The 27,447-nt window shown below is 48.1% G+C and overlaps 1 protein-coding gene across 13 annotated transcripts in view; it reads right to left on the bottom strand.

The window, feature by feature from the left end:
- Window positions 1–855: 855 nt before the first annotated feature.
- ATG7 (autophagy related 7) overlaps window positions 856–27,447 on the bottom strand; it is a 243,135-nt gene continuing 216,543 nt past the window's right edge. For 11 of the 13 annotated variants that reach the window (XM_082749199.1, XM_082749192.1, XM_082749201.1 and 8 more), the window contains one exon: window positions 856–1,138. In XM_082749199.1, the coding sequence (XP_082605325.1) occupies window positions 1,106–1,138 (33 nt within the window). In that variant the 3' untranslated portion in view covers window positions 856–1,105. Of the gene's footprint in view, window positions 1,139–19,066; window positions 19,131–27,447 lie in introns of all 13 variants that reach the window. The other 2 variants (XM_082749190.1, XM_082749191.1) reach the window with 1 other exon arrangement.

The following is a 27,447-nucleotide window of genomic DNA, read 5'->3' on the forward strand; positions in this document are numbered from 1 at the left end:
CTGCATCCAAAGGTGCCCCCTCTGCCCCAGGCAGGTGGGCAGACATCGTCTGTAGCTCCAACTCCCCAAGAAGCCCCATTCACGACCTGACTGCAGAAACCCCACCTTTCTCAGAGTCAGCCTTCAGACTCACTGTTGACTTGGGTCCCAGGCCTGAGACAGAAGAAAACACCCCAAGATCACAGTTGGGGAGCGATTGTCCCCCATCCCCACCGAGTCCTTAGGTGCAGCTCTGGGTGTCACGGATGGCCACCAAATACTGCAGTCCAAATACTGCAGTCAGGGCCCTCTGAGTACCACTGAGGAGGGCCTTGAGGGAAGGCGTCTCCTTCCCTTGGCCATAGAGGAGTGGGCTCTGGGGATGTGAGGCCTCCTCTGGGGCAGGTGGGGCGCCCACCCAGGCCATTACTAGGTTGTGGCCCTTCCACCAGTTTAAGGCAGCAGCAGCAACTTTGTTCCTCTCCTGAGCAGGGAGGCAGGGCGGCACAGGTGTTTTGCCCACAGCTGAGGATAGGCCAGGAGGTGGAGGAACCGTCTGGGTAGCAGACTCTGGACTGGAGTTCTGGGTTCACTGGGATAGGTGCGGGCCCTTCTGTCCCGCACATCCCTCCCTCTCCAGCAGGCCAGACTGACAAAGTTTATAAGGATCTCTGCCCTCACTGGTACCCAGAGGCCCCTCTCTGGGGTTTGTAGAATAGCCCAGGGAGTCTTATCTGCCCCGCATTTGGCACGTGTTGGGCTCACTGTTCCCCGTCCTTACTAACGCCCTATGGGGGCCAAGCTGGTGGGATCCCGGGAGTTTTGACTATCAAACATTTGACAACAAGAAAAAAAAAACTCGTGGAGGGAACGAAGTCCCAGATCAAGGGCAATGCCAAAGCCAAGGTTATTATTCAGCTCAGAACTGATAGGATCATGAGTCATAAGAAATGGAGAACGCCAGATGCTCCTGGGCAGCGAAGCGGGGGCCCTGGTCCTCAAGGTATGCAGAGGAGGAGACCACAAAGGTTGGGGGGGCACGGGGCCCAGAATCACCAGTCCTGGGGGCAGCAGTCCCGCTCTAGTGACCCAAGGGTTCCTCAGCAGGCGGTGAGGGTGGGCCACGTCATACGGTCTCATCGTCGCTCATGTCCCAGATCTGTGTGGAGAAGGGGAGACATTCAGTGTCCAGATGGCCGGTGGTGCCCACTGATGTGGCCTCAAATCTATGTGGTGTGTGAGCAAGCAAAGAATGACCGCTCCCACTTAAAGACGACATACCGCATGCTTCACAACACCCTTGTCGCTAAGGACAGACACCCCAGTTCTTGAATAATGAAAGCAAATCACACAGAAGGGAAGTCTTTTGCCTGAGGTCTCACTGCTAAGAGAGTGAATGGCGGCCAGCTTGGGGGCTGGGGTGCTGGGTTCCACATGGGGATTGTGAGCGCCCCTCACCTCCAATGCCCACCACACAGCGCCATCACTGCCCCTCTTTTTTTTTTCTGCCGCACTGACCCCTGTCCCGTCATCCTCTCAAATTAATCCAAGTAATCCTGTCTCCTCACGGTCCCCTGGGGCCGGGACTCTGGCCTGTGTACTTGCTCAGAGGAGGCCCCACATGCCTGTGCACACGCTACCCACCTCAGCAGCCTCCCACCCCCGGGGCAGCGCGTCAGCTGTGGTCCAGGTGCCAAATGCACTACAGATGGCACACCTGGACAAGGACTGATGGCTGGCCCTTGGGAATCAACTCTCTGCCCACCAGTCCCAGGGGAGACAGCCAGGTCCTGCCTCTGTCCCTGTGTGTCTTTGGGGAGCCCAAAACTTTGGGGGCCAACCTTCAGGGGGCAGCATGAATAAGGGGACAGTGGGGCTCTCACAGCATCACCGCTGTTAAGAGGAGTGAGGAGGCCCTGCCCAACTGCCTCTTTCTCTGCTGCCATCTGCCCGGATCCCTGGGAGGGAACCAGAGGCCAGTACAGCGGCCCCTGGGGCTCCTCGCACCCTGGGCTCCCTAGGGGGCTGGTCTCTGAACTTAAGCCTTCAAACTTTCAAAATTCCTAGAACTGGTTGCAAAAGGCCACCTCAACCCTAGCAGAGCTGAGAGAAGGAACATGATGTTTACATGAGGCTGGCCCAGGGAGATGGGGAGGCCCGGCCAAGGTAAATATCAACACCAGCTTGGCTTTCAAAGTCAAGGATGTGGAAAATAAATACAGAGAGAAGGAAATTTCCTTTATCCTGAGGTCCCAGCTGCCTGGGCTGCACACCCATACCCCCTTTCTACATACACCCTACTGTCCCCAAGATACACCAGCAAAGATCCAGATGCCTGTAGGAGCAGGGACGGGGTGGGGAGGAGCCTGGGCTGGGGTCCAGTGACCAGAGTGAGATCAGGCCAGTCCTGCCGTACTTGGGGCCCAGCTGCCCACCAAGCTGCTCCAGGGCATGGTTTGAAATGGACTCCAGGGCCTAGACCCTCAGATGGGGTTTGATGGGGGATGGGATGGAGTGGCTGTAGCCCAAGCAGAGGCTGCCCTTTGGAGCCCCTGGATGTGAGTATCCCCTGGTCCAGACCACCTGGGTGCAGAATCAGCTCCCAGAGGGCTGTACTGCTGGGGCTCACCTCTTCCTTCACTCTGACTTCACTCTGACATCCAGTACACACACACTGGTGGAGCCCCTGGTGGAGGGGGCCCCCTGGGCTATGGCTGCACAGAACTGATGCAAATTTGCCCTCCCTTACTCCAGCACAGCTCGGGAGGTGCAGAGGGAGACAAATTCAGAGAGGTAAGATGCTCACCTGGGATCGCAGAGCGAGTCAGGTACAGAGCTGGGAGCACAGGTGTGTGGGCAAAGGTTACATGAACAACAAAGGCTGCCTGGGACAGGCTGCATGAAGGAGGGGGCCACGGTTGGTGTGGGGGGTGCTAAAACCTGTTGGGGATGAGAGGGATGCCAGCCAGGGCCTGGGCCATCTATGTCAACAAGCAGTGCCCTCTGTGAATGGATGGGGTTTTTTAAAGGACATTGGGGGCTGGGGGAGTTGGGTCCAGGGAAGGGCACAATGGAAAAGCAAGAGCTCCAGAGGCTCCATCTGTTGTACTTCATCTCATTGATGGGGAAGGGTCCTCAGCACCAGGCCCTGCGTTTGCACATAGTGGGAGGAGGGTTGGGAGGGGTACTGGCTCTGCCCCTTGCTCCTGGCATCAGCCAGGTTGTGCAGGGAATCAAGTTAGGCACTCCAAGGGCTTACTATGACAGGGCTCTACAGAAGGGGTGGCGGGTAATGGACTTTTTATAACTGCTCAGGGATTTTCGAGAAAGAGTTCTCTGGGCCCGAGATGGGTTCCTCCACTAGGGCAGCCAGTCCTTTTCACATAGGCTGGGTCCAGGAAGGCAGCAGTCTTAATTGTAAGCTTCCAGAAGCTTGAGCCTCGACAACAACCATATGAACTCATTTATAGGTAGAATCTAAAAATGCTGAACTCAGAGAACCAGAGAGCAGATGGGTGGTTGCTAGGAACCGGGGAAAATGAGATGTTGGCCAAAGGGTACAAACCTTCAGTTGTAAGAGGAGTATGTTCTGGAGATCCTATGTACACATGGTGATTACACTTAAAAATACTATATACTTGAAATTTGCCTAGAGAATAGATCTTAAGTATTCTCAATACACACACACACACTAACCATGTGAGGGGATGGATATGGTAATTAATCTCATGGTGTCAATCATTTCATAATGTATATTAAATCAGTACTTTGTAAAACCTAAATTTGTACACATATTTGTCAGTTATTCTTCAGTAAAGCTGGAGGAGAAAAAAACAAACTTTAGTCTCATCTCACCCTAGAATAAGGCCTTGGGGGTGGGAAGGAATGCTGTGACCTTAGCCTCCCTCAAAGCACCTGATGGACAAGGGACCTCATGAATGTCCTCTTTGTAATGAATGAAGGTTGTATTAAAACTGGCAAAGATTTTAAAAATGTTGATACTCAGTGCTGGCAAGGGAGTGGCAAAACACTTCCAGCAGGAACATAAATTGGTACCATATTTTTCAAAAGAAGAGATTTGGCAAAATATAACACAAAGCTTTAAAATGTTCATACCCTAAAGAAGAGATAAATGATCTCTTTTTGCAGATGATATGCAAGTATACCCAGAAAATTCAAGAGATGAATAAAGACAATATTCAGAAGATAGCAAGGTATAAAATGACCACCAACAAGTCTACCTTCATATATGCAAATGGCAGCCAGTTGGAAAACAGTGAGAGAGAAGAACCCATCATAAGAGTGATGAAAAACAAATTCCTAGGGAATAAACCTACATGAAATGTATAACATTCAAATGAAAAAAACCCGTCAGCTCAGCCCCACAGCGGTCCTCGCCAGGGCCTTATGAAAAGCACACTGGAACCAACGGAGAAAGTTCTCCCGTGTGAACTCAGGGAGACTCAGCAGCAAGAAACGGGTCAGGTTCACCCAAATCCATACAGAGATTTACCACAATCTCCACTTGAAAAAAATCAACAAGTATCTTTTCTGGAGCTAGACAAGCTGGTTCTAAGGTTTATGGGGGAAAAATAAATAAGCAAAGATGTCTAGGAAAACTTTGGTGAAGAAAAACGCTAAGGAGGTTCCCTTGCTCTATGTTCAAGCAGGTCATAAAGCCAACAACTTAGAAGAGGATTGCGTCACCATGGCAACAGACAGATGGGCCCATGGCAAGACCTGAGTCCAGAGACAACAGAAGAGAACATCCAAGTACATATGGAAACTTAGTATCTTAATGATAAGGTGATCACAAGTCATTAGAAAAAGACAACTTTTTAATAGATGATATGGGGACAGCTGGACAGTCATTTGCAAAAAGATAAAATTGATTCCATGCGTCACTGTACATTGGAATCCACTCCAAATGGAACTGATCTAAATGTATGACAGTGAAACTATACAAAACAAACATCAGTGAATTCCTTTATAACCTGGGAGTGAGGGGCCTATGGCCTTAAATCTATAAGCAATAAAACAGATAACAATGGATTATGTGAAAACACATGTGTGCAATTTTGCACAGAAAAGCTACATGCAAAGTTGGAAAGAGAACAAAGTGGGAGAAAATACCACTTCAGCCCATAAAAGGCTAATCTCCCTAATATACAAATAGCTCTTACAAATCAAGAAGAGAAAGAGCAATAAAAGAACTCTATTTTAAGTAGAATACATGGACAGTCCCCAGAAAAAGATAGGCAAACAGCCCTTAAACCTAAGAAAAGGGGCTCAGTTGTTCAGAATAAAAGAAATGCTAAAATTTCTTAGGACACAAAGAATACTCAGAAGAAAAAAAAATACTGACTCTTCACAAAAATCAAAACTTCTGCTTTCTAAAAGATACCACTATGTAAATGCAAAGGCAGACCAGAGACTAGAAGAAAATATTCACAGTGTACATAAAAAGGACTTGTAGCCAGAATATACAAAGAACTCCTATGTTCAATAATATAGAGACAGGCAACCTTATTGTTGTTAATTGACAAAAAATGTAGACACCTCACAAGAAAGGAAATATAATGGTCAGTAAGAACCTGAACAGGTGCTCAGCATCCTTAGTCCTCAGGGAAATGCAAACCACAAAGAGACCACCACACTGTACCTTCTAGAACTGCCAAAATGAAAACGGCCTGTAGTACCAAAGGTCTGTGAGCGCGTGCAACACCAGGAGCTCCCGTACTGTGGTGAGCAGGAGGGAAACTGGCCTAACCACTTGAGAATAAGGCTGCTGACTTCTAAAGTTAAACCTATAATATGATGCAGCCATTTTACTCCTCTTTACCCCAAAGGCATGAAAACACATGTCCACAAAAAGACTTGTGCAAGTGTGTTCACCGCAGCTCTATTCATAAGAGGCACAAACTGGACTCAACCCAAATGGCCAATGGCAGCAAAGAGAAACAAAGAGTGGTATCACCTCACAATGGGGACTACTCACCATCAGAGGAACGGACCACGAATGCGTGCAGCAACACGTACACGTCTCAGAGCCATTGTGCTGAGTCAAAAAAGTCCGACACAAAGGACTACATACCCTCTGGATCCATTTATGTAAAATTGTAGACGTGGCAAAACTAATCAGTGATGACAGAAGGTAGGTAACTCCCCAACCGATGCACTTTAAATGGTGTCTCATTTTACACAAATTATACCTTAGTAAAGTTGATTTTTTTAAAGCTTCACAGAACAGGGGCACCTGGGTGGCTCAGTTGGTTGAACATCTGACTCTTGATTTCAGCTCGGGTCATGATCTCAGGGTCGTGGGATGGAGCCTTGAGTTGGGCTCCCTGTTTAGCACGGAGTCTGCTTGATGTTCTCTCCCTCCCCCCTTGCCCTTCCCACTGTGCTCGCGAGTGCACGCTCGCTCTCTAAAATAAATAAATAAGAAAATCTTAATAAAAAAGTTAAAAGCTGCACAGAACATTTTCTCACCTATCAGATGGGCACAAATCCCAAAGCTCGACAATACATTCATTCATTGTATTTGTGAACCTGTGGGAAAGCAGCCCTCTGGGTGGAAGCTGATGGGACACAAACAGCACCAGGGCCCTACGGAGGCAACCGGCACTCTCCGACAGAACTCCTCGTCTTGGATTCTGACCCAGCAGGCTGATTTTAGTCTGTCCTAGGGCTACACCTTCACAAATACAACAGGATATGATTCACTGTGCATGGGTCGTTATAGGCAAAAACTGGCAATAGCCCGAGGGGCCGACAACAGGGGAATTGCTGGCTAAGCTGTTTGCTCACAGCCACATCAGGGCTGTGGCCCTAAAATACAGCGAGGAAGCTCAGTGAACAGTAGGGCGCCATTTCCAGGATCTCCTTAGTGAGGGAAAGAAAAATGCAAGTGTCTGTGGCAAGCCACCTTTGGTGTGAGATGGAAGAGAAAATAAAGAACATCTTTACGTTCTTTCACAATTTTGCAAAAGTAAACACAGTGGTGATATACTGGAAATTAATTTTAATGGTTCCCTACAGTAGGTGGGTGGGATGGGGGAGAGGCTGTCTGTGCATCCCTTGTAATTTGAACATCAAGTCCATGTTTATATAGTCAAAAAATTAAAAAAGAAAAATAACTGAAAGCACAGCAACAAAACCAAGCTAAACAAAAACCAGATATACAGGACCTCATCGAAAGTGAATGTTCCCCAAAGGACACTAGTAGGACAGTGGAAAGACAATCCACAGAACAGGAGAAAATCTTTGCAACTCATACACCTGATAAGCAATTTGTGTGTAGACCATTTACAACAGTAGTGAAAAGACAACCTAATTTATGAACGAGCAAAGAAGCTGAGTAGATGTTTCTCCAAGAAGGGCATAAGTGGCCAAGAACAACATGAAAATATACCTGAACATCACTGGTCATTAAGAAAATACAAATCAGAACCATGAAGAGACACCATGTCACACCCATTAGGATGGCTCTGGTCAGAAAAGCAGAGACTTGGTTCTGGGGAGGATACGGAACAGCCGGACCCCATCGATGCTGCTGGGCGCAGATGCCACGCTGCAGCCTCTGTGGCAAATGCTCTGGCCATTCCTCCCAGAGTTAACCAGAGTGATCCCGTGGCCCAGCAATCCCACTGCTTGGTGTGTACCCAAGAGAATGGAAACCCACGTCCACACAAAAACTCGTATAGAAACGTTCACAGCATTATTTGTAAAAGTCAAAAAGTGGAAACAACGCAGATGTCTCCCAACTGATGAGTGGGAATGGGGTCTGTCCGGACGGCACGGATTCATTTGCCAAATGCACGCGTGTCTTCAGTCTTCTCCAGGGCCCGAGGACAGTGGTGTGACCATTTACCAAGTAGGCAACTGCAGCCAGAAGATATTAGGTAAACTTGCCCAGGAGACCCAGCTAGAAAGGGTCACACTGAGGCTTTTCCACTTGATCTTACCACTTCCTTATTGTTCAACACAATTTCTTCTGAAACAAAACGATGAAGGACAACAGTCTCCAAACCTGCTTCCTGGCCTGACGCTCAGTTCCGCTGACTCCCAATGAGTGGCCGCCCAGCCGGACCGCACACACGGGGAACCATGCACTCACACAGGCCAGCCTCCTACCTGTTCTGGCTGCCACAGCCCCCCGCCTGCTGTCTTTTGACCCCCGTCGGGAGTTGAACCCTCACTCCTGCCCTGAGGCCTGTGCTACCCCTGGCTGGCCCAGGGCCTGGCCCGCGGGGCCCCAGCAGCACCGCAGCAGCACAGAGTTGGGCCCAGCCAGAGGTGGCACTGCGGCATCTCAAGCCAGGGTGGGCCTGAGGACGAGCCGACTAGGGTGCTGCTCTGCAGCAGGAGGACCCTCCCACATCAGGACTCACTAGAAGCCAGGCAGAACAGGCAGCGGGACCACACACCCCCAGACAGCCCTATGGTTTCACTTTCTGCTCTCTCCGCATGAGACAGACACATTTGAGAGGAGCCATTCATCATCGAATTCTAAACTTGGGTCCCCTTTCTGGACCGCACTGCCTGGAGCCTGCCACGAACTAAGGTTTTTCTTTTATAAACATGGTAATTACCCTGTGAATGGCATGATTATATTTGTGTGCGTGTGTTAAAAGTGTTCATGTAAACATTTAAAATATACCACAGTTTCTGAAACCCAGTTTGGGCATTTCTTTATTTTTTAATATAAAATGGAAATATCCTGATCTCTCTGGGCCTCTGAGCAGCCCTGCTCCCATACCTCCTCTCTGGGATCCTTATAGGTATGCGTCTTTCTGCGGGAAGGTCAGAGAACAGAGAGGTCTAGGGGGTGGCCTTGGCTGGGGACCAGATGAGGACATCTGCCTGGATTTCCCCAGCAGAATTCCCAGCTGGATTGGGCCCACTTGGGAAAGAACGAAGTCCCCATCATGTTTCCAAATGGAGCCCACTATATCCATCCACGCATTCACTCATCTACAATCACTTATTCAAAAACAGGTTTACTGGGTAGGCACCACTAGGCTGGTGGGGCGGGGCATGGAGGGGGCTGTTCTCCATTTCTTGCCTGTCCAGTCGATCAGTACCTTCCTTTAAACTATGGGAAATGGAGGGCATTGACCCCCATTTTGTCTGAGGGGCAGGAGTGTGGTAGTCTCTGAGCCCCTTCAGAGCACTTCCAAGGGACTATGGGACCAGCAGAGGAAGAGACTAGGAGGCACCCAGAAGATAGCCCCGAACAGATTTGGAAGGCAGCCAGCAGAGACATGCCCACCATAGGGCCAAGCCAGGCAAGGCTCCCCAGTCAGAGCCGAGAACCAGACAGATGACAGAGATTGTAGGGCTCCCATCACCAGCAGACTGTGGACCTACCCTCAGTCCTTGACATCCTAGGTCAGGTTCAAGGACAGGAAGGGAGGGGAGGAGATGGCCTAGCAGGAGGAGGAAGACGGGGGAGGAGCAGATGGCACACTGCAGGCCTGAGTTCAGCAAAGTCCCTCACCCACCTCAGGCATCCTGCAGGTCTCTGCCACAGCTCCAGAGGACAGACACCTTGGTATCCTCAGGAGAGGGGAAGGACTGTTTCCAGGGCCACTTGGTAGACTCTTGAGGCCCAGCAGAGAATAGGATCTGTTGTCCTCAGATGTCATTGGCCCCTGGTTGCTCTCCCTGGGTCTCCACAGTCCTGGAGTACTGTTCACACAGGGAGAGCGCAGTGCAGTCCACACTGGTTTCTGCACCCCCAGACCCCCGTGCATAGCCCTGCTGACCGCTCCAAGCTCACCTCCCACGACTCGTCATTCACCTGCTTCCAGCCATCTGAGCTTGACAGCTCCTCCCTTCTGCAGGGCTCTTACCCATACTTCCCCTGGGCATGGAAGACCCTCCCCATGACCTTATTGCCTGGCTGGCTGGCTCCTGCCTGTGTACAGCTGCCGTTTTCTCTTATCACCCATCTGAAACAGCCTCCCCTCATTCTTTGGTGCAAAGAACCCATTTGGTTCCTTCAGCGCCCTACCATGATTTGTCACCATTCTAGACTGTGTATCTGCCTGACTTCCCGTGGGGATGTGAGCCGCCTGAGGGAAGGGCCAGGCTCAGCCCACTGCTGCACTCCAGGGTCTGGTACAGAGTCTGACCTAATACACAGCCTCTGAACAGTGACTCCGAACTGTCTCGTCTGAAAAGAAAGGGCAATTTTTGATGTGAACATACTACCCAAGAACCAAACAGTAGAGAAAGAGGTCCCTCAGTCCAGATGGTTGTTGGGGACTCTGGCAAGTCAAGCCCTGGCCCTCCAAACCCCAAAGGCTGGTGGGGCAAGCCTGTGGGTATCTCCAGGCAGGAGCTGGTGGGCTAAGCAGGCACCAGAGCCAACTTTCCAAAGGGAGGCCTGGGCTCCAGACCACTGAGACCCTTATTTCCTTCCTGGGGCCCACCATGAAGTCCCACGCCAGGCCATGGCAATGCACAGTGGAGGACAATTCTTGCTTCTGGATTCTAAGGTCCCAGTGTAGGGTGGGTGCTAGTCTGAAAGGATGCTCTGCAGGTATTAGTTGGGGGGCCTTTCAGGCTAATCTGTGACCATGCCCAACCCAGGTCCATTCCTGCAACATGCGCCTGTGGAGGGCTGCAGGAGGTGCCGCTGGGTAAAGGCCTAGGTTCTGACTCCCCAGTTCCCAGATTCCCACCTGGAACTACATCACACATGGGGACGTGAGCCAACTCAGGAATAATCCTGTGCTCTTTCTCCCAGTAAGTCCAGAATTCCAGAGGATGAACTATGTGACCCAGTATCCATGTCTCTACCATGGGATCTGAAAACTTCCGATCCTTCTGCCCTTCTGCAAAGGTGGATATAGCCAATGTGAACTGCTTAGGCCAGCTGGTATAAGCAGATGATGGCCATAACAGACAAATAAGGGAGAAGAGAAAGGGCAGAAAGTCTGCAGAAGGACGGTTAGAGCAGATAGCTAGGGCGGCCCTGGGGACTGACCACCCGCCCTGTAGGGTACTTCCAAGCACCCTTGCAGGGGACCCTTGCTCTTGCTCCATCCACAGGCCTTTCCCACCCTCCTTCAGTGGAGATGAACCGATCCCTTCCCCACCCCATCCACAGGGCTCTGCACGCTCTTTTATACAGGACTACTCTGGTACCTTTCTTTTTAAAGATACCTGCTGACTTTTTCACCCTTGGGCCCCAAGCACTCACTACCTCCTCCAACCTGGCCTCTCCTGGGCACCTGATTTGGGAGAGGAATTATGACTCAGCCCCTCTTCTCACAGAACCCCAGCCCCAAACTCAGCCTCCTAGACACCAGACATCTGAGGGCTGGGGAAGGAAGTGGGATGGGGTAGCTTGAACTTTGGGGGAAATTTCCAATGCTACAGTCTTCTGGTGGAGGACTGCCCCATCTCCACCCCTACACGTGCCAATTCATGGACCCAGTGTGCACTGACTCATGACCCCACTGCAGCAGGGGTTCTAGCACAAGGGTAAGGTTTTACCAGAAAGAAACAGTTGTGGCCCAGGCAGCTGGCCAGATGCAAACAATGGCTTATACAAAGCACACTGGGTAGCCAGTGGTGAGGGACGACAAAGGAGAAAGGAAATGCTTCGTGCTGGCAGCAGGATGGGGTACCTCTCTCCCTACGGTGGGGTGGAGTGGGGAGAACACCTCTGTCTGGCTACACAACTGATCAAAGGCAGAGGGAAGGGGCAGGGCTTGGGCCTGTGCACACATGCAGCTTGCATGCCACCTTCGTGGGGCCTCCCCCACAGCAACCCCAACTAAGATGCTCTGGGCTGCAACTGACAAGAGAAGGGTCTGAAAAAAATGGCCTCTTGTTTCGGAACCTAGATGCAGCGAAAGAGACCAACACACCAGCCCTGCACTCAGAGAAGTGCTGGAAGGCGCTCAGTTCACTGGCTGAGGTACCAAGAACCCAGCTAACACCTGAAACACACAGAGACAGGGATAGGATGCCCCGGAGAGGGGTCCCTGGGTGGGCTGGCATCTTAAAGGAAGCACAGGAGGTAAGCAGTGGAGAACAGGCTGCTAAGAGCAGCTACTAGGCCTGAGGGAGGGAGAATAGAAAACAAAGTCAAGGCTCAGCTCCCCTCCGTGTGGGGAGGTACAGAGCTCAGGTGAAAACACTCAGTGACAGGGAGGCTCCATGACAGTTCACCTGAGGAAGGGCTGCTCATTTCCACCTTCCCACCAGGGGCAGGGTGGGCCTCCAAGGCCAGAAGAGAAGGACAGGAGGCAGGCAGCAGAGAAGGTATGTTTCACGGGGGACAGTAGTCTCAAGCCATCCCCTGGGGCAGAAGAGAGAAATTGGGACCCCTTTCCTTGCCCCCACACCAGGGCAGACTGGACCGGAGAGCTTGGCCCATGTACTGGATGAGTAGGAGGCAGGCATTTAACATGTTTTCAAGCAAGTTCTCATAATATGAGAAAATCATCAGAAACACACACGTTTAAAGAGAAAATAAAACCAAGTGCCCCAATCATATACACTCGTTTTTTTTTTGTTTTTGTTTTTTTTTTTTTAAAGAAGAAGAAGAAGAAGGAAAAAAGCAAAACCAAACAATAACCTGCAAGTAATAGAGTCACGGGTGTCCTATTTCTCCTTTACATGTTTTCACAAAGCGCACAAGGCACTTTCCCGACCAGAAGAAGAGGCGGCTGCGGAGTGGGTCGCTATGCCCCGAGGGCCCCTTGGGGTGAGCATGCTGGCTGCTGAAGTGCCCAGAACCGTAAGAAACCTTGGGTTAGGGAGGAGAGGCTGCCATCTTAACCATGGACTCCGTGGTGAGGCTTCCACGGGAGACCCTGGAATTCCCAGCCCCCAGCACCAGCTGCGGAACATCTCCCCTTACGATTAGTCTGGAAAACGGGACTAGCAGCCCTGCCTTATTTAGCGCCCTCCCTCTGAATGTGTCCTTAAAGGAGCACCAAGATCTGCAAGCTCCTAGGACTGTTTATTGCCCAAGGCCAAGGGTGCGACTGAGGCCTGAGAGGGGTCAGTTGAGTCCAAGGACTGGCAGGATTGGCGGGGAGCAGCCTGGTTTTTGGGCTCTCAACTCCTCATTACCAAGTGACATTCAAAGGCAAAGCCTCCAAAATAGCATCGGCGGCCCCAGAGAATGACTAACAACAGGGTGTGTGTGGCGTGCTTCAGCCTCTCTACTTAGTCTGGGGAGTAATGCAGATTTATTTTGGGGACAGAGAGAAGGAAGGGGACATGTGGGAGAAGGGCGGCCGGGCCCCAGGCTTATTTGCTTTCTTCCCAGCTTCAAAACACATTTTTCAAATTAGGTGGTAAGAATACAGGGCAATTTCTGTGGCACCAACATACTTTCTTTCAAGATATGATTTATATGTTTGGCCCACATTTTAAATGAAATGGTTATTGAGATAAATGGCCGTGCTGGAGGCTGCAAAGTGGTTTCCATTATGTAGTTCTTCTTTTCAGTTCCTTAGAGAACTTTCTGAAAAGTGCCCCTGTAAAAAGATGGACACTTTAGCATCTTTGTTCTCTACCTCAAAGGGCTTTTGGGGTCAACATTGGAGAGACAGTGAAGGGAAGGGAGAAATAAATGTTTGAGAACTCATAGCTCTAGAGCGAGATGAATACAGACTGTACCTGGCAAGAGATAATTTTGAAACTTTATAAATGCTAAGGCAGGTGACCTGGAACATCATGAGAGGGCCCTGATTCAGTCCCCCGGCAGACGTTCGAGAAAATGGCTGGTATCCCTACACGGAGTCATGAAGGCGTGGCCTCCATGAGATGAGACAGACACTGGCCCTGACCTTGTACAAAGCTGCAGAAATCAGACAGTGTGGCACTGAAGTAAAGATAGAAAAAGAATGAGCAGGAAGAGACCCACACGTATACTGGGTCAATGGACTCTCAACAAAGGTGCCATGGTAATTCAATGAGGAAAGGAGACTCTTTTCAACAAATGGTGCTGGCACAATTACATACCCACGTGGAGAAAAACAAACCTTGACCTTTACTTCAAACCATACACAGAAATTAACCTGAAATGACTGAAACACGGACAAATATATAAAAGTATAAAATAAAAAATTAATGAGACACGGGGGCAGGCAGAGAATGCTTAAGATACTAAAAGAATGAAACATAAAATAAAAACTTAAGAAACTTGACTTTGTAAAAAACCCAAACTTTTTCTTTCTTAAAGACAAGAAGAAAATGAAAAGGCAAGCCAAAGATATGATGGAAAAAATATATGTAGTACCTATACTTGGCAAAGAACCCATGTCCAGGAAATATAAGGAGCTCCTACAACCCAGTAATAATAAGATAATCTACAGAAACTGTGGCAAAAGATTTGAAAGAAATGTCATGAAAAGAAGACACACAGATTGCAAATGAGTACATGAAAAGACGTTCAGCATCCATTGTCATAAGAGGATGGAAAGAAAACACCCACAAGCTACCACCACCTACCCAGCTAACTAGCTGAAATTAAAGACTGCCAGCTCTAAGTGCTGACCAGGAGGCAAGCAACTGGAACTCTCAAATGCTGCTGGTGGGAACAGCAAATGGTATGGCCATGTTAAAACCGTGTGATAGTTTAAGAGATTAAACCTATACTTACAACAAAACCCAGCAATTCTAGTCCTAGGTAATCACTTGAGAGCAATGAAAAGATGCGGTCCACACAAAGACTGGTACATAAACACACATTGGAGCTGCATTTGGAACAGTCCCAAACAGGATACAATCCAAATACTCAACAATGAGTGAGTGAACAAGTGTGGTATATTCGCAAAGTAGGATACTATTCAGTGGTAAAAACAACCGAGACGTACCACAACACAGTTGGGTCTCAACAATATCACATTGAGCAAAAGAAGCCAGAAAAAAAGAAGACTTGGCATATGATTCAAAAAAATAATCCTAAAATTTGTATGGAACCACAAAAGACCCCAAATAGCCAAAGCAATTATACGGAACAACAGAACTAGAGACATCATACATCCTGACCTCAAACTATATTGCAAAGCTACAATAGTTACAACAGAATGGTACTGGTATAAAAATAGATACCCAGACCAACAGAAAAGAACTGAGAGCCCAGAAATAAATCCACGTTCTGATGGTCAGCTAATGTTTGACAAGGGGGCCAAGAACTATTAATGGGGAAAAGGTAGTATCTTCAAAAAATGGGCATTGAGAAAATCAAATAATTACCTGCAAAACAATGAAGCCGGCTCCCTACTTTACAGCATTCACAAACAATAACTTGAAGTTATTGTTAACTTCAAGACTTACTGTTAACTTAAAGATTTAAACACAAGACCTCCTGCTGTGCAACTCCTACAAGAAAACACAGGAAAGAAGCTCCTTGATGCTGGTCTTGGCAATGATTTTTTGAGCTGTGACACCAAAAGTACAAAAGCAACAAAACCAAAACTCATCAAGTGGGACAATGCCATACTAAAAAGCTTCTGCACAGCAAACCAACCGAGACAACAGTATTGGCCAACAACAAGAAGAACAAAACCCCATAAAACAAGAGGGTAACCTATGGAATGGGAGAAAATATTTGCAAACCCATATCTGATAAGAGATTAGTATCCAAAATACATAAAGAACTCCTACAACTCAGTAACAAGAAACTGAACGATCTGATGACAAAATGGACAGAGGAACTGAATAGACATTTTTCCAAAGAAGACACCCAAATGGCCACCAGGTACACGAAAAGGTGCTGGACATCATTAACTGTAAGGTAAATGCAAACTGAAACTACAATAAGATACCACCTCATATCTGTTAGGATGGCTGTCAAGAAGCTAAGAGATGTTTCCGAGAGGCTATGGAGAAAGGCAACACTTACACACTGCTGGTGAGAATGCAAGCTGGGGCAGCCACCATGGAGACACTATGAAGACTCCTTTGAAAGTTAAAAATAGAGGGGCACCTGGCTGGCTCAGTGGGTTAAAGCCTCTGCCTTCGGCTCAGGTCATGATCCCAGAGTCCTGGGATCAAGCCCTGCATCGGGCTCTCTGCTCAGCAGGGAGCCTGTTTCCCCCACCTCTGCCTGCCTCTCTGCCTACTTGTGATCTCTCTCTCTGTGTGTGTCAAATAAATAAACAAAATCTTTAAAAAATAAATAAATAAATAAAATAATAAAAATTAAAAATAGAGCTACCATGTGATGCAGCCATTCCACTGCTGGGTATGATATTTGAAGAGACTGATGGACCCACCCCCACGCCGCCTGCAACATCACTCCCAATAGCCAAGCTGTGGAAGCAACCTAAATGTCCATCAACAGCTGTATGGATCAACTGAATTATTATTCAGCCAAGAGAAAGAAGGAAATCCTGCCATCCAGGACAACATGGATGGACCCTGAGGGCTTTATTCTAAACGAGATAAGTTGGAGAAAGACAAATGCGTATGTTCCTCTGATACGTGGAATCTAAAAAAAGCCCAACTCAATAGTAGCTACCAGAGGATTGGGGGGTGAGGAAACTAGGGAGTTGTGGTTTAAGGGTACCAACTTGCAATCAGTAGATAAATGAGTCCTGGAGATCGAATGCACAGCACAGTGATTATAGTCAACAATACTATGTTATACACTTCAAGGCTGCTAAGAGACTAGATCTTAACTTTTCCCACCATAAGAAAGAAGCAGCTGTAACTTGGTAGAGGCCAACACTAAGGTGGTACTTATTGCCATATAACAAAGTATCAAATTAACATAGTACACATTAGACTCATACAGTGTGCTATGTCAATTATATCTTGACAAAAATAAATTTTAAAAATAAAAGATAAAAGAAAAATATGGTTTCATTTGTATGGAACCCTAGAAAATACAATGGAATCTATAATGACAGAAAGCAGACCCTTGGATGTGGGCTGGGTGGGATCTGACTGTGAAGGGCCCCAGGGAAATCTTTGCCTTTTGGAGTGATAGAAATTGTCCCTATTTGTGGTGGTGCAATGTTGTGTATAAGGTGTGTGTAAAGGTGTGTGTAAAAGTGTGTGAAGATGTGTAAGGCTGTCAAAACCCATAGAAATGTACACTTTTACATACATTTTACTGTAGTGAATTACAATAAATAATTATAAGGAATATGATCTTTTAAAAATTCAGCAAAGAAAAAAAAAAAGAAAGAAACATAGCTAAAAGGGGCAGTTCACAGAATATAAATGCATCTTTATAATAGTTCCCCAAGACATAAAAGAGGAATACTGTCCTTTCCAAAATGGCAGAGGGTTGGCAATCCTAAAGGGGAACCCCATTTCTACCCTTTCAGTTTCCCAGACATTTTACCTAGAAGAGACTGCTTCCCAGTCTCTTAAGGGGGAAACAGAATCATTACAATCTAGTGTTTCTTGCTTCTTCAGCTAAATGGCACGCCTTCTCTCATCATGCATCCTGCTTGGGATTCTTTTTTAGTTGTCAAGCAACATTAAATCGCTTAGCCCAGGAGCTAAGAGCTCTGCTTCTGAAGTCAGACTTCCTGGATGGTGTTCCTGCTCTGCCACTTGCTAGCTCTGTGACCTTGGGCAACTTGCTTAATCTCTCTGTACCTGTTTTTCTCATCTTAAAAACAAAGCACAGGGGCGCCTGGGTGGCTCAGTGGGTTAAAGCCTCTGCCTTCAGCTCAGGTCATGATCTCAGGGTCCTGGGATCGACTCCCACAACGGGCTCTCTGCTCAGCGGGAGCCTGCTTCCTCCCCTCTCTCTCTCTGCCTGCCTCTCTGCCTACTTGTGATCTCTGTCAAATAAATAAATAAAATATTTTAAAAAAACAAAACCAAAAACAAAGCACAGCACATTGTGATGAGCACTGGGTGTTATACACAACGAATGAATCATTGAACACTACATCAAAACCAATGATGTATATATGTTGGCTAATTGAGCATAATAATAATAATGATGATGATGATTTTGACAATAATAAGATGACAACAATGACAACAACAAAGCCCAAACTGTACCTCCCTTATAGGGTTGTGATAATTAAACGGAATATAAAGTGCTCAGAAGAGTGCCTGACAGGGCAAACAAATGCATATGTGCTGTTATTTGTTTAAAATTGCTGAGAACACAACTTTTAAACCTGAAGCAAAAAAAAAATCCTTGTTCATATCATTAACATTTTTTGAGAAGCTTTTGGAAGTTGTGGGTAATCTATCTCCTATAATACCCTAAAAAAAGCTCTCCGTGCTGAAAATAACACAAAGCTATTTCCTCTTTTTTTGTTGTCCCCTCAAGGATGAGGATGTCTTAGATGTTATTCACTCACTCACTCGGGCACAAGAATTATTAAATGCTGATTCTGCGTTATATTGAAATAGGACTCAGAGAGAACAGATGACTTGCTTAGGGTCATACAGCCAGGAAAGAGCAGAGCTAGGATTCAAACCCAGGTCTGTGCTTCCATGCCTTGTCTTCTCTTCTCCACCGCACCTTCTGGCAGTCAGGCACCCTTCTGAGCACTTTATATTCTGAGCACTGGTCTATTTTGAGGCTCCATGGGGGTGTTTGACCAAGAGAACTGTACCCTGAAGGGCTGGCAGCTGTATGAAACCGCCTGTGCTGACCTTCAGAAAGGCCTTCCTGAAATGGCCACAAGTCACCTCGGAGGGGACAGCATCACCCAACCCATCCCCTAGGCTTTCCATTATCACGAATCCTGACACAACCCCCATGCTCTATAGCACACTGGGGCTCTAGAATTGCCAAGTCCTTACCTGAGGCTCCCATGAAACACAGGGATGTCAGTTGCCCGGGCCGCATGTTTCCCCGAGCTAGGAGGACCATAAAAGCAGTGTGAAGTCACAAGGACCTGCCAGGCTTCCCAGGCCTGGTACCGTTCCTGGACCCCTGCGATGTATAGGAAGTGGCTTGGCTCAGTGACATGGGGTGTGAAGGAAACAGCACCAGACCGCTGGCAAGGTTCTACTGCTTTCTAGCTCTGCAATCTTAGGCAAGGAGACTTAATCTCTGAGACTCAGTTTCTATCATCAAACTCACAAAGGTCACCAAGGGTAAATGAAATAATGACTGGAAAGCACTAACCCGGAACCTGGCACTGAGCAGGTCCTTAGGAAATGTGCAAGGCGTCTGGTCCAACTGCATGAGCCTGCAGGAGCGAAAAGCAGAGTGGGGAGTGAAAACACCTCCTGGCTACTGATTAAGGGCTTTGTAACGGACATTTGGTTTGTTTTATAACCCCCCTTTTCTGCTATATCCAGATCCTTGAGGGAATATGGGGCCTGAGTGGTCAGGAGGAACAGAGCTCTTCATACGGAGGGGTACCCATCCCTTCAACCATGTGTCCACTCAACAAACATTTATGGGATGGCTGCTGTGTAGTAGGGACTATGCTAGGTGCTGGGTGTTAAGTAGCTGATCAGGATAGAGAAGGAAGGCCCTTAGTCCTGGGGGTTCCTGCTTGTGTGAAGCCCACATTCTAATGCAGGCAAACAAGAGGCAAACACATAACCAGATCTAAGAAAAGAGCTCCAAGACATTTAAGTACCATGAAGGAAAAATAAACACAGAGTGAGATGTGGAAAAACAGAGGAGCCCTGAGTTTAGATAGGGATTTTGAGTAGAGCCTCTTGGAGGTGACATTTCAGCTGAGATCTGAAGGTGAGAAGGAGCCAGCCCATCAAAGGGCAGAGGCAGGGTGGCTGTAGGTGGAAGAAAGAACAGGAGCAAGACCTGCAACTGGAGAGGGCAGGGCTGACAGAGGAACACAAGGAGGACAGACTTCCTTCACACGGTCCACAGTGAAGGGTCTGGGCTTCTTCTAAACCACTGAACTTAGGCAAGAAGTAACATGATCATGGAACGTGCCAGAGTGCATATCTGCAATATATCTTGGAGGGATAATCAGAATATTCATAAATATCGAAGATCAGAATCCTAAAACAACAGAGCTGGAGACGACCTTACATGTGTCAGGTTCAGCTCCCGGTGTTACTGAAGGTGAAACTGAAGCCCAGAGAAAAGGACATGGGCTAAGCAAGGTCATAGATGGAGCTGGGTCTAGAACCCTAAACTACCAGGGTGGTCCCTGGCTCTCCTAGGTCAGAGCTATGGGCTCAGGGTAGGTCCATGCCTGTGAAAACAGAAGTGAGAGGGAACCTTCTCCACGGACACCCCCTTTTGGAGTGCACACACACTGAGGTTTACTCTGAAAACAAGGGCAATGACCTCCATGGAACACAAACATCCTCCCTAGGTGTGTGTGAAACTCGGCACTTTCCTTGGGAAATGGAAGTTTTGGCTTTCTTCCTCTGCAGTCCCAGAGAAGGTCCTGGGAAGGCACTGACCTGCTCTGTAATCCAGGCTCCATGGGTAGGATGGAACAAAAGGAGTCTGTGTTGATGATCACCACTGATGCAACGGGGTGGGCACACTTTCTTGAGGCCACATGGGTTGGGGGCTCTGTGGGCCAGCTCAGGGCTTATGAGGAGATGGCCATACTCCCTAGGAGCAGTCCTTAAAGACAGTTCTTTCCCTCCCTAATTTGTCCCTAATGAGCTCTTTCAAACCCACCCGAAGGCTCTCAGTTCTGCTCCAGTCCTGCTCCCGTGGGCCCTTGGGGGAGGCAGTCCTTCCAAACTCTCCCTACTGGCTTGGCTAGCTCTGACCTACTCAGCAGAGAGGGGAAATCTCGCTATCCCACTGGCCTGTCTTGAGGCTCTGCCCCTCTTGAACCTGAGAATGCAGGTCCAGCCCATGGCCAGGCTTGGTGGCCAGGCCCGAGAGTGGTTTGGCAGGGGACTCTGCTCATCCATATGGAACCACTTTTTCCCTCTGAAGATGATAAGCTTTGGGGCTCATTTTTTGTGGGCTACGCAAAAATTCTTAAAAAAGGACTGATGTGTTTTACTATGAGAGTGAGGATATAAGCCTAGCAGGAGCCCTGGTCCAGGGGAGTTCCAAAGTACTCTGGAAGGCATGACAGAGCACACAGCTCTTCCAGGAGGCAAAGCCCAGCCTCATCCTGGACTCCCCCAACCTCTGTGCCAAAGAGCCTGGACCTGGATATTCGGAAACTGGTAGGGCCAAGTCGTCTGCAGAGGGGGCCTGGACCTCAAATGCCATATCCACCTGAAGAGCTGGGTTTATAGCAGTCATCTCAGTCTGGCCCGAGGGCCCCCAATCAAGGCCACTGTCCCATCATCACCTCCACACACCTACAAAAGGAGGTTTGCTCTGAACCTCCTCTTGTTCGGCACATGCTCCTCCACCTGCTCTGGAAGGGGCCAATGCAGGAGACTTCCAGGTTGACAGAAGCTGGGGGTCCATGCTAGGGTCTTGGGCATAGTAGTAGTTATCACTAGGGACACAAAGATGGTTAAGATGAGATACCCCTCACTCCCCATCCTTGACCCGGCAGCTTGCAATCTGCCCAGGAAAATGATATGCACCTTGGATTACACTACACAGGATTTCTGATAGATGGGCCCAGGGGATTGTTCTGAGCCTGACGGAGCAGAGGGCTAGAGGCTAAGCTGAGGCTCTGCATGGGATGGTCTGGGTCTAGAACCCAAAGGATGGAACATTCCTCAGGAATTCCTGAGAGGGAGGACTCCAAGTAAGGCAGTCAAGGAAGAAATCATTTGGCCCTTTACAGAGGAGGAGGTGATCAACAAGTGAATAAGGGTATGAATTGAAAGCAGAGCTGGGCAACACAGGAAAACAAAGGCACTGGGTGAGGAGGTTTAGGAAGAGGACTGAAGGTCAGCTGAGGTGCAGATCACTGTCAGGAAGTAAGGAAAGCAAGGCAAGCAAGGCTTCTGGGGCAAGGGTCCAAACCAGGGAGAAGTGTCCGGGCTACTGGTTGGGTAAGGCCTGCTGAGGCGAGTGCAAGGTTGCTTCAGCTGAGCCACTGTGGGGTGGGAAGGACACTACAGAGGTCCCAAGGCAGCCAGGTACGTGCTAGCCAGCAGTGACTGGGGCTCTGTCCCCCCAGATGCTGAGCAACACAAGAGACAGAGCCAGGTGAGAGCAGCTTCCCGCTGTGGGTTAAAGAACATCTGCTTCTGAGAGGTGATGACCGACCGGACATGGCTGGGTCGTTTAGGGCTTGACCACCGCCCTGCTAACAAAGCATTGCAGCAGCTCCCTTAAGGACAGCAAATAGGAAAGCACAGTGTGCAGTCCCTGCCTGGCAGCACGTAACCACCCAGCATGAAGGACAGTCATTCAGGAAGGGCTCTGCTGCCTTCCAAACTGCCTAGGCTTTGGGCAGAGGCCTTCTCCTCTGTGCAAGTGTTCAGCCCCTGGGGCAACACAGGGCCTCTGTTCCAAGACAAAAAGCATGCTGAAGTGACACCAACCATGCCGTTCTTTACCTTGGCAATCTCATGCCCACACCTAAATATAGATGCTTGTGCGGAACATCTGCCTGCTGCCGCAGAATTGGTAAAGTCCAACTTACAGCAGAAGGGCCGTGTTAAGACTCTAGAAGCTTTTCACTGTGTGTTGTTAGAATCCCAAGTTCCTTTTTGTTCAGACTGAACATCCTCAGCTACAGGTGAAGAGGACACACGGCCCCGCAGAAGGGGACAACCATGCCCGCAGGTTAGACATGCAGATTTTCACTAGGAGGGAGGAGAAGATGCGGAGCCCAAGGGCCCCAGCCTGAGGTTATCCTCTCTGGTCAGTACTTTTCCAGCCCAGATTGCTCAGAAATACTGTAATTCTCAAGTTTTCCTTTGTGGCTACACATTTCTGATGATGGGAAACCTGGACCTTAAGATACAATGCAAGTTTTTAAAAATTGCCATAACTTGAAAGAACTTAAAATTTTAAGAGCAGAAAAGAAGCGTAGTTCAATTTTTCTTCATAAATACATTCTTGGGGTGTCTGGGTGGCTCAGTTGGTTAAGTGTCTGCTTTTACCTCCTGTCATGATCCCAGCCAAGTTCTGGGATCAAGAAGCCCCTGCTCAGCAGGGAGTCTGCTTCTCCCTCTTCCTCTGCCCTTACCTGGGTTTCTGCTTGTTCACTCACTCTCAAATAAATAAAATCTTAAAAAAAAAAAAAAAAAACAAAACCCAACAACATTTAAAAAAAAAATCCACTTTATAAACAATTCAGTGTTTTCTGCTTCTAGTTTCTTTCCTTTTTTCTTTTTCTTTTTTAGTTTGTTGATAAACACCAGGGATGAAGTCCACAAGGCTGCATTCTGGTTAACAAAGAACAAAGGAACAACTATGGATTCAAAAGCTAAAATCTTTGAAGAATCAGCTCCGTGTCTTCCTTACCATCTTTCTCTGAAAATAATTTTTAATGACAGTTTCAGTCATTTTAGAAAAGAGTTTCTGCTTCAATGTATTTATGTAAAGGGTGACTATTTTCAGTGAATGGGGCACTTCTCAGTGGTCCCAAACTACCCTGAGAAGGAGGTAAATGAAAGTTCACACTGGGAGCAGCATCAAACCCAAGCAGAAGAATAACACAAAGCAAACTCGTGTATGGGCCTAGCTTTTTAAAATCACACTTAAAATTCACTTTATCTTTCTTAATAAATTACTGCAAGCTGAACTAGGAAGAAAGTCACTCCAGAGAAGGTTTACAATATAAATAACCGCTAAGAGATCATTTTCTTTGTTTTCGTTGGCATGGGTCTTGCTGAGTTTAAATGCACATGCACCATGACGATGAAAGGAGCCCGGATTGTAGGGCTGGGGGACAACAGCCCAGTGTGGCCACCAGAGAGAGACCATTCCAGGCAGATCATGGCCCCAGGCGTCCCTGGGGTCTGGGGGGCTTGAGGTCAGGGACTCTGGGTGCAGAGCACTAAGCCTGCACAAAGGCACCCCTCTAGACTGTTCCTATCTTGGGGACCTTCCTCTAGCCCTCCCCTCTCAGGCTGGACCTACTCCTCTTTTCCACCCTTCTGGGAAACCCTCCAGCTTAGCACTTGGGTACCCAGATTGTAGGAGCCAATTCCAACACTGGGGGATAGGGGATGGCATACAGACAAATGAATAAAACTCAGGGCCTCTGTCAGAACACTTTTACTCTATTAATAACCAAGCTTGTTCTTCCTGCCTGCTGGGCATGGCGGTAAAACACCACTCTTATGTTACCTAGATCCATCCTCAGCCCACAGGGAGATGGTGTGACTGCTCACTTGGGGAGCAGAGGAGAGAGAGGAGAGGGGCCTGTGTTCTCCGCTACCCATTCCATCTCCCTCTCTGTACCTCTGGCTCATCCTCCCAGGCCCAACCCTCTGTCCTTTTCCTCTCCTGGGGGTCCAGCACAGGGCACCTCTGGTTTACTCATTGCAGATGACATGCTCCAGGCCAGGGGCTGTGGCATGCCTGCAGCTCTCACGCAGTGCTAGTAACGGCTCAGTAATCATAAACCAGACATACAGCAGCAAGTTGGCGTCCGCGAATGCTTGTGGAATGAAGGCATAAAAGAACGGACCACACTGTGTCAATTCTCTCCTTATCATTTTGCTTCTCAAGCTCTCTGAGGGCAGGAACCCTGCCCCACCCCTCACCACCCCCACCACACCAGCGCCTACAGGCCTGCACGCTGCCCAGCACAGGAGGCTCAGGGATGCACTTGTCTGTCTGCAGGTGTGACATGCCATCTTGCCCTAAGTCTTAATAAGTTGTTGCTTCCTACAGGATGATTCTGGGGAAAATCAAATAATTGAATGTGATGATTAAATTAAACTGATTGACTGGATAATGCCAGCAAAGTGTTTGGAAGAGTGCTTGGCATACAATAGGCACTCAATACATGTTAGGTGCTGTTATTACTATTCTTATCAGTCTAGTTTTGGCTATTTAAGAAGCTTCAAAATGCTGTGCTGTCATAAACTTGTGAAGTTTAGTGAAAGCTGACACACAAACTTGTAGACCATGTGACTGTTGCTTGGGCTTAAGGAGGATTACAAAAGGGTGACACACTCAGTGCCATCCAGCAAAGGCCTGGTGCATGGAGGTGGGGTGTCCCTGTGAGGAAGGTATTTGCCTCACCATGCAGGCTACACACACAGGCTGAGAGGTAAGTAAATGAGAAGCATGAAGTGAGGGGAGGTCCCCTCCGGTCCCCAAGTCCTCCCACCTCTCAGGCAGGACAGCAGGCCTAGGTTCCCAACCTCATGTTCTTCCTCCTTGCTTCCCCCAGAACCCTAGCATTGGCTGGGGACTATGCACAGCCCCTGCACCCTGAGTGCCAGGCCCAGATCGGAACAGCCGGGTTTTAGTCTTGACTGTGACCTACTAGCTGAGAGCAGGGGGCTGAGGGAGGTGAAGCTGGGTCTAAGGAACTCCACACTCCCCAGGGGGGAGGGGCCACCATAGGGAGAAAGGCATCCTCATTTTAAAGAATGAAACAAGGGAAGCAAGGGCAAAAATAAACTATTGGGACTTCATCAAGATCAAAAGCTTTTGCACAGCAAAGGAAACAGTTAACAAACCAAAAGACAATTGATGGACTGGGAGAAGATATTTGCAAACTACATATCAGATAGAAGGCTAGTATCCAAGATCTATAAAGAACTTATCAAACTCAACACCCAAAGAACAAGTAATCCAATCAAGAAATGGGCAGAAGACATGAACAGACATTTCTGCAAAGACATCCAGATGGCCAACAGACACATGAAAAAATGCTCCATATCACTCGGCATCAGGGAGATACAAACCAAAACCACAGTGAGATCCCACCTCACACCAGTCAGAATGGCTAAAATTAACAAGTCAGGAAATGACAGATGCTGACGAGGTTGCGGAGAAAGGGGAACCCTCCTATACTGTTGGTGGGAATGCAAGTTGGTGCAGCCACTCTGGAAAACAGTATGGAGGTTCCTCAAAAAGTTGAAAATAGAGCTACCCTATAACCCAGTAATCACACTACTGGGTATTTACCCTAAAGATACAAATGTAGTGATCCGAAGGAGCATGTGCACCCGAATGTTTATAGCAGCAATGTCTACAACAGCCAAACTATAGAGAGAACCGACATGTCCACCAACAGATGAATGGATAAAGAAGATGTGGTATATATACACAATGGAATACTATGCAGCCATCAAAAGAAATGAAATCTTGCCATTTGCAATGACATGGATGGAACTAGAGGGTATTGGGCTTAGCAAAATAAGTCAATCGAAGAGAGACAATTATCATATGATCTCCCTGATATGAGGAAGTTGAGAGGCAATGTAGGGGGTTTAGAGGGTAGGAAAGGAATAAACGAAACAAGATGGGATCAGGAGGGCAACAAATCATAAGAGACTCTTAATCTCACAAAACAAACTGAGGGTTGCTGGGGGCGGGGGGTAGGGAAAGGGTGGTTGGGTTATGGACATTGGGGAGAGTATGTGCTATGGTGAGTGCTGTGAAGTATAAACCTGGCGATTCACAGACCTTGTACCCTTGGGGCTAATAATACATTATATGTTAATAAAAATTTTTTTTAAAAATAAAGAATAAAACAAATGAGTTACTAGTCGTTATTAAGGAGAACCGGAGAGAGAACAATCATGACTAAATGGAGGTCACCGATGGATGGGGAGTTAGGAAGGCAAAGGAGGGGAGCACATTTCATGATTTCATGATGTCCAGGTTGGGTACTAGTTGGAAAGAATTTGATTTTTCTGGCCTGTTTTCAACTAGAGCAAATCATTACTTCCCAATGCAGCATCCAAGTTTCTCAGAAAACCAACTAAAGCCGTTCTTCTGGAAGTAACTTCTGGGAAGACATAACGCAGGTCACTGTGTCTCTTTAAATTCAAAATGTTGCACTTCCTTCAAAGTTTATCTTAGTGTGTTCAACACATCGGCTGGCAATGTGCTCAACAGAAGGAAGTCCACACACGCACACATACACACCCAGGAGCGTTGCTACGGAGAACGTGTTGCTGCTTGCGAGGCCTTGCTCGCCTTGTGAGTGGCTCTGACAACCGGATGAACTGTTCAGAGCAGACAGTTTGTTTAGTCACGTCTGCTGAGGTGGGAAGGATGTTACATACAGCACATCTGTGCTGGCTCTCTCTGCATGGGCCGTGTGGTCCTCAGGCCTGCCTCTAACCACCCCCATCTCCCCAGCCAGAGCAAGAGGCAGAGCCACAAATGCCAAGGACACATCTTCTCCACCACTTTCTAATTATAAAGGAGCGAGTATGAGAAAAGGCTTCAGGCTCCTTCTCTCTCATCAGCCATAGTGAGGGTAAGAACAGGGCAAAGAGCAGGGGAGACAGCTGGTGTCTGAAGGTGACAATGTCACAGAGCCACCTCTGCCCCAATGTTCTTAGGGGGAAATACAAACTCCTTACCCAGGCTGGCTTTTCATTGTCCCAGAACATGACCCTTTTCCTTCCACCTGGTTCACATGCCCTCTTGCCTAGCTATGCTAGATGGTTCCCACTGTCACCCGATGTACCATTCCCTGCTTCCAAGGGAGTATTTTTCTCACC

This window comes from Mustela nivalis, assembly GCF_964662115.1.
Source record: "Mustela nivalis genome assembly, chromosome: 1".
In the NCBI taxonomy this organism is placed as follows: Eukaryota; Metazoa; Chordata; class Mammalia; order Carnivora; family Mustelidae; genus Mustela; species Mustela nivalis.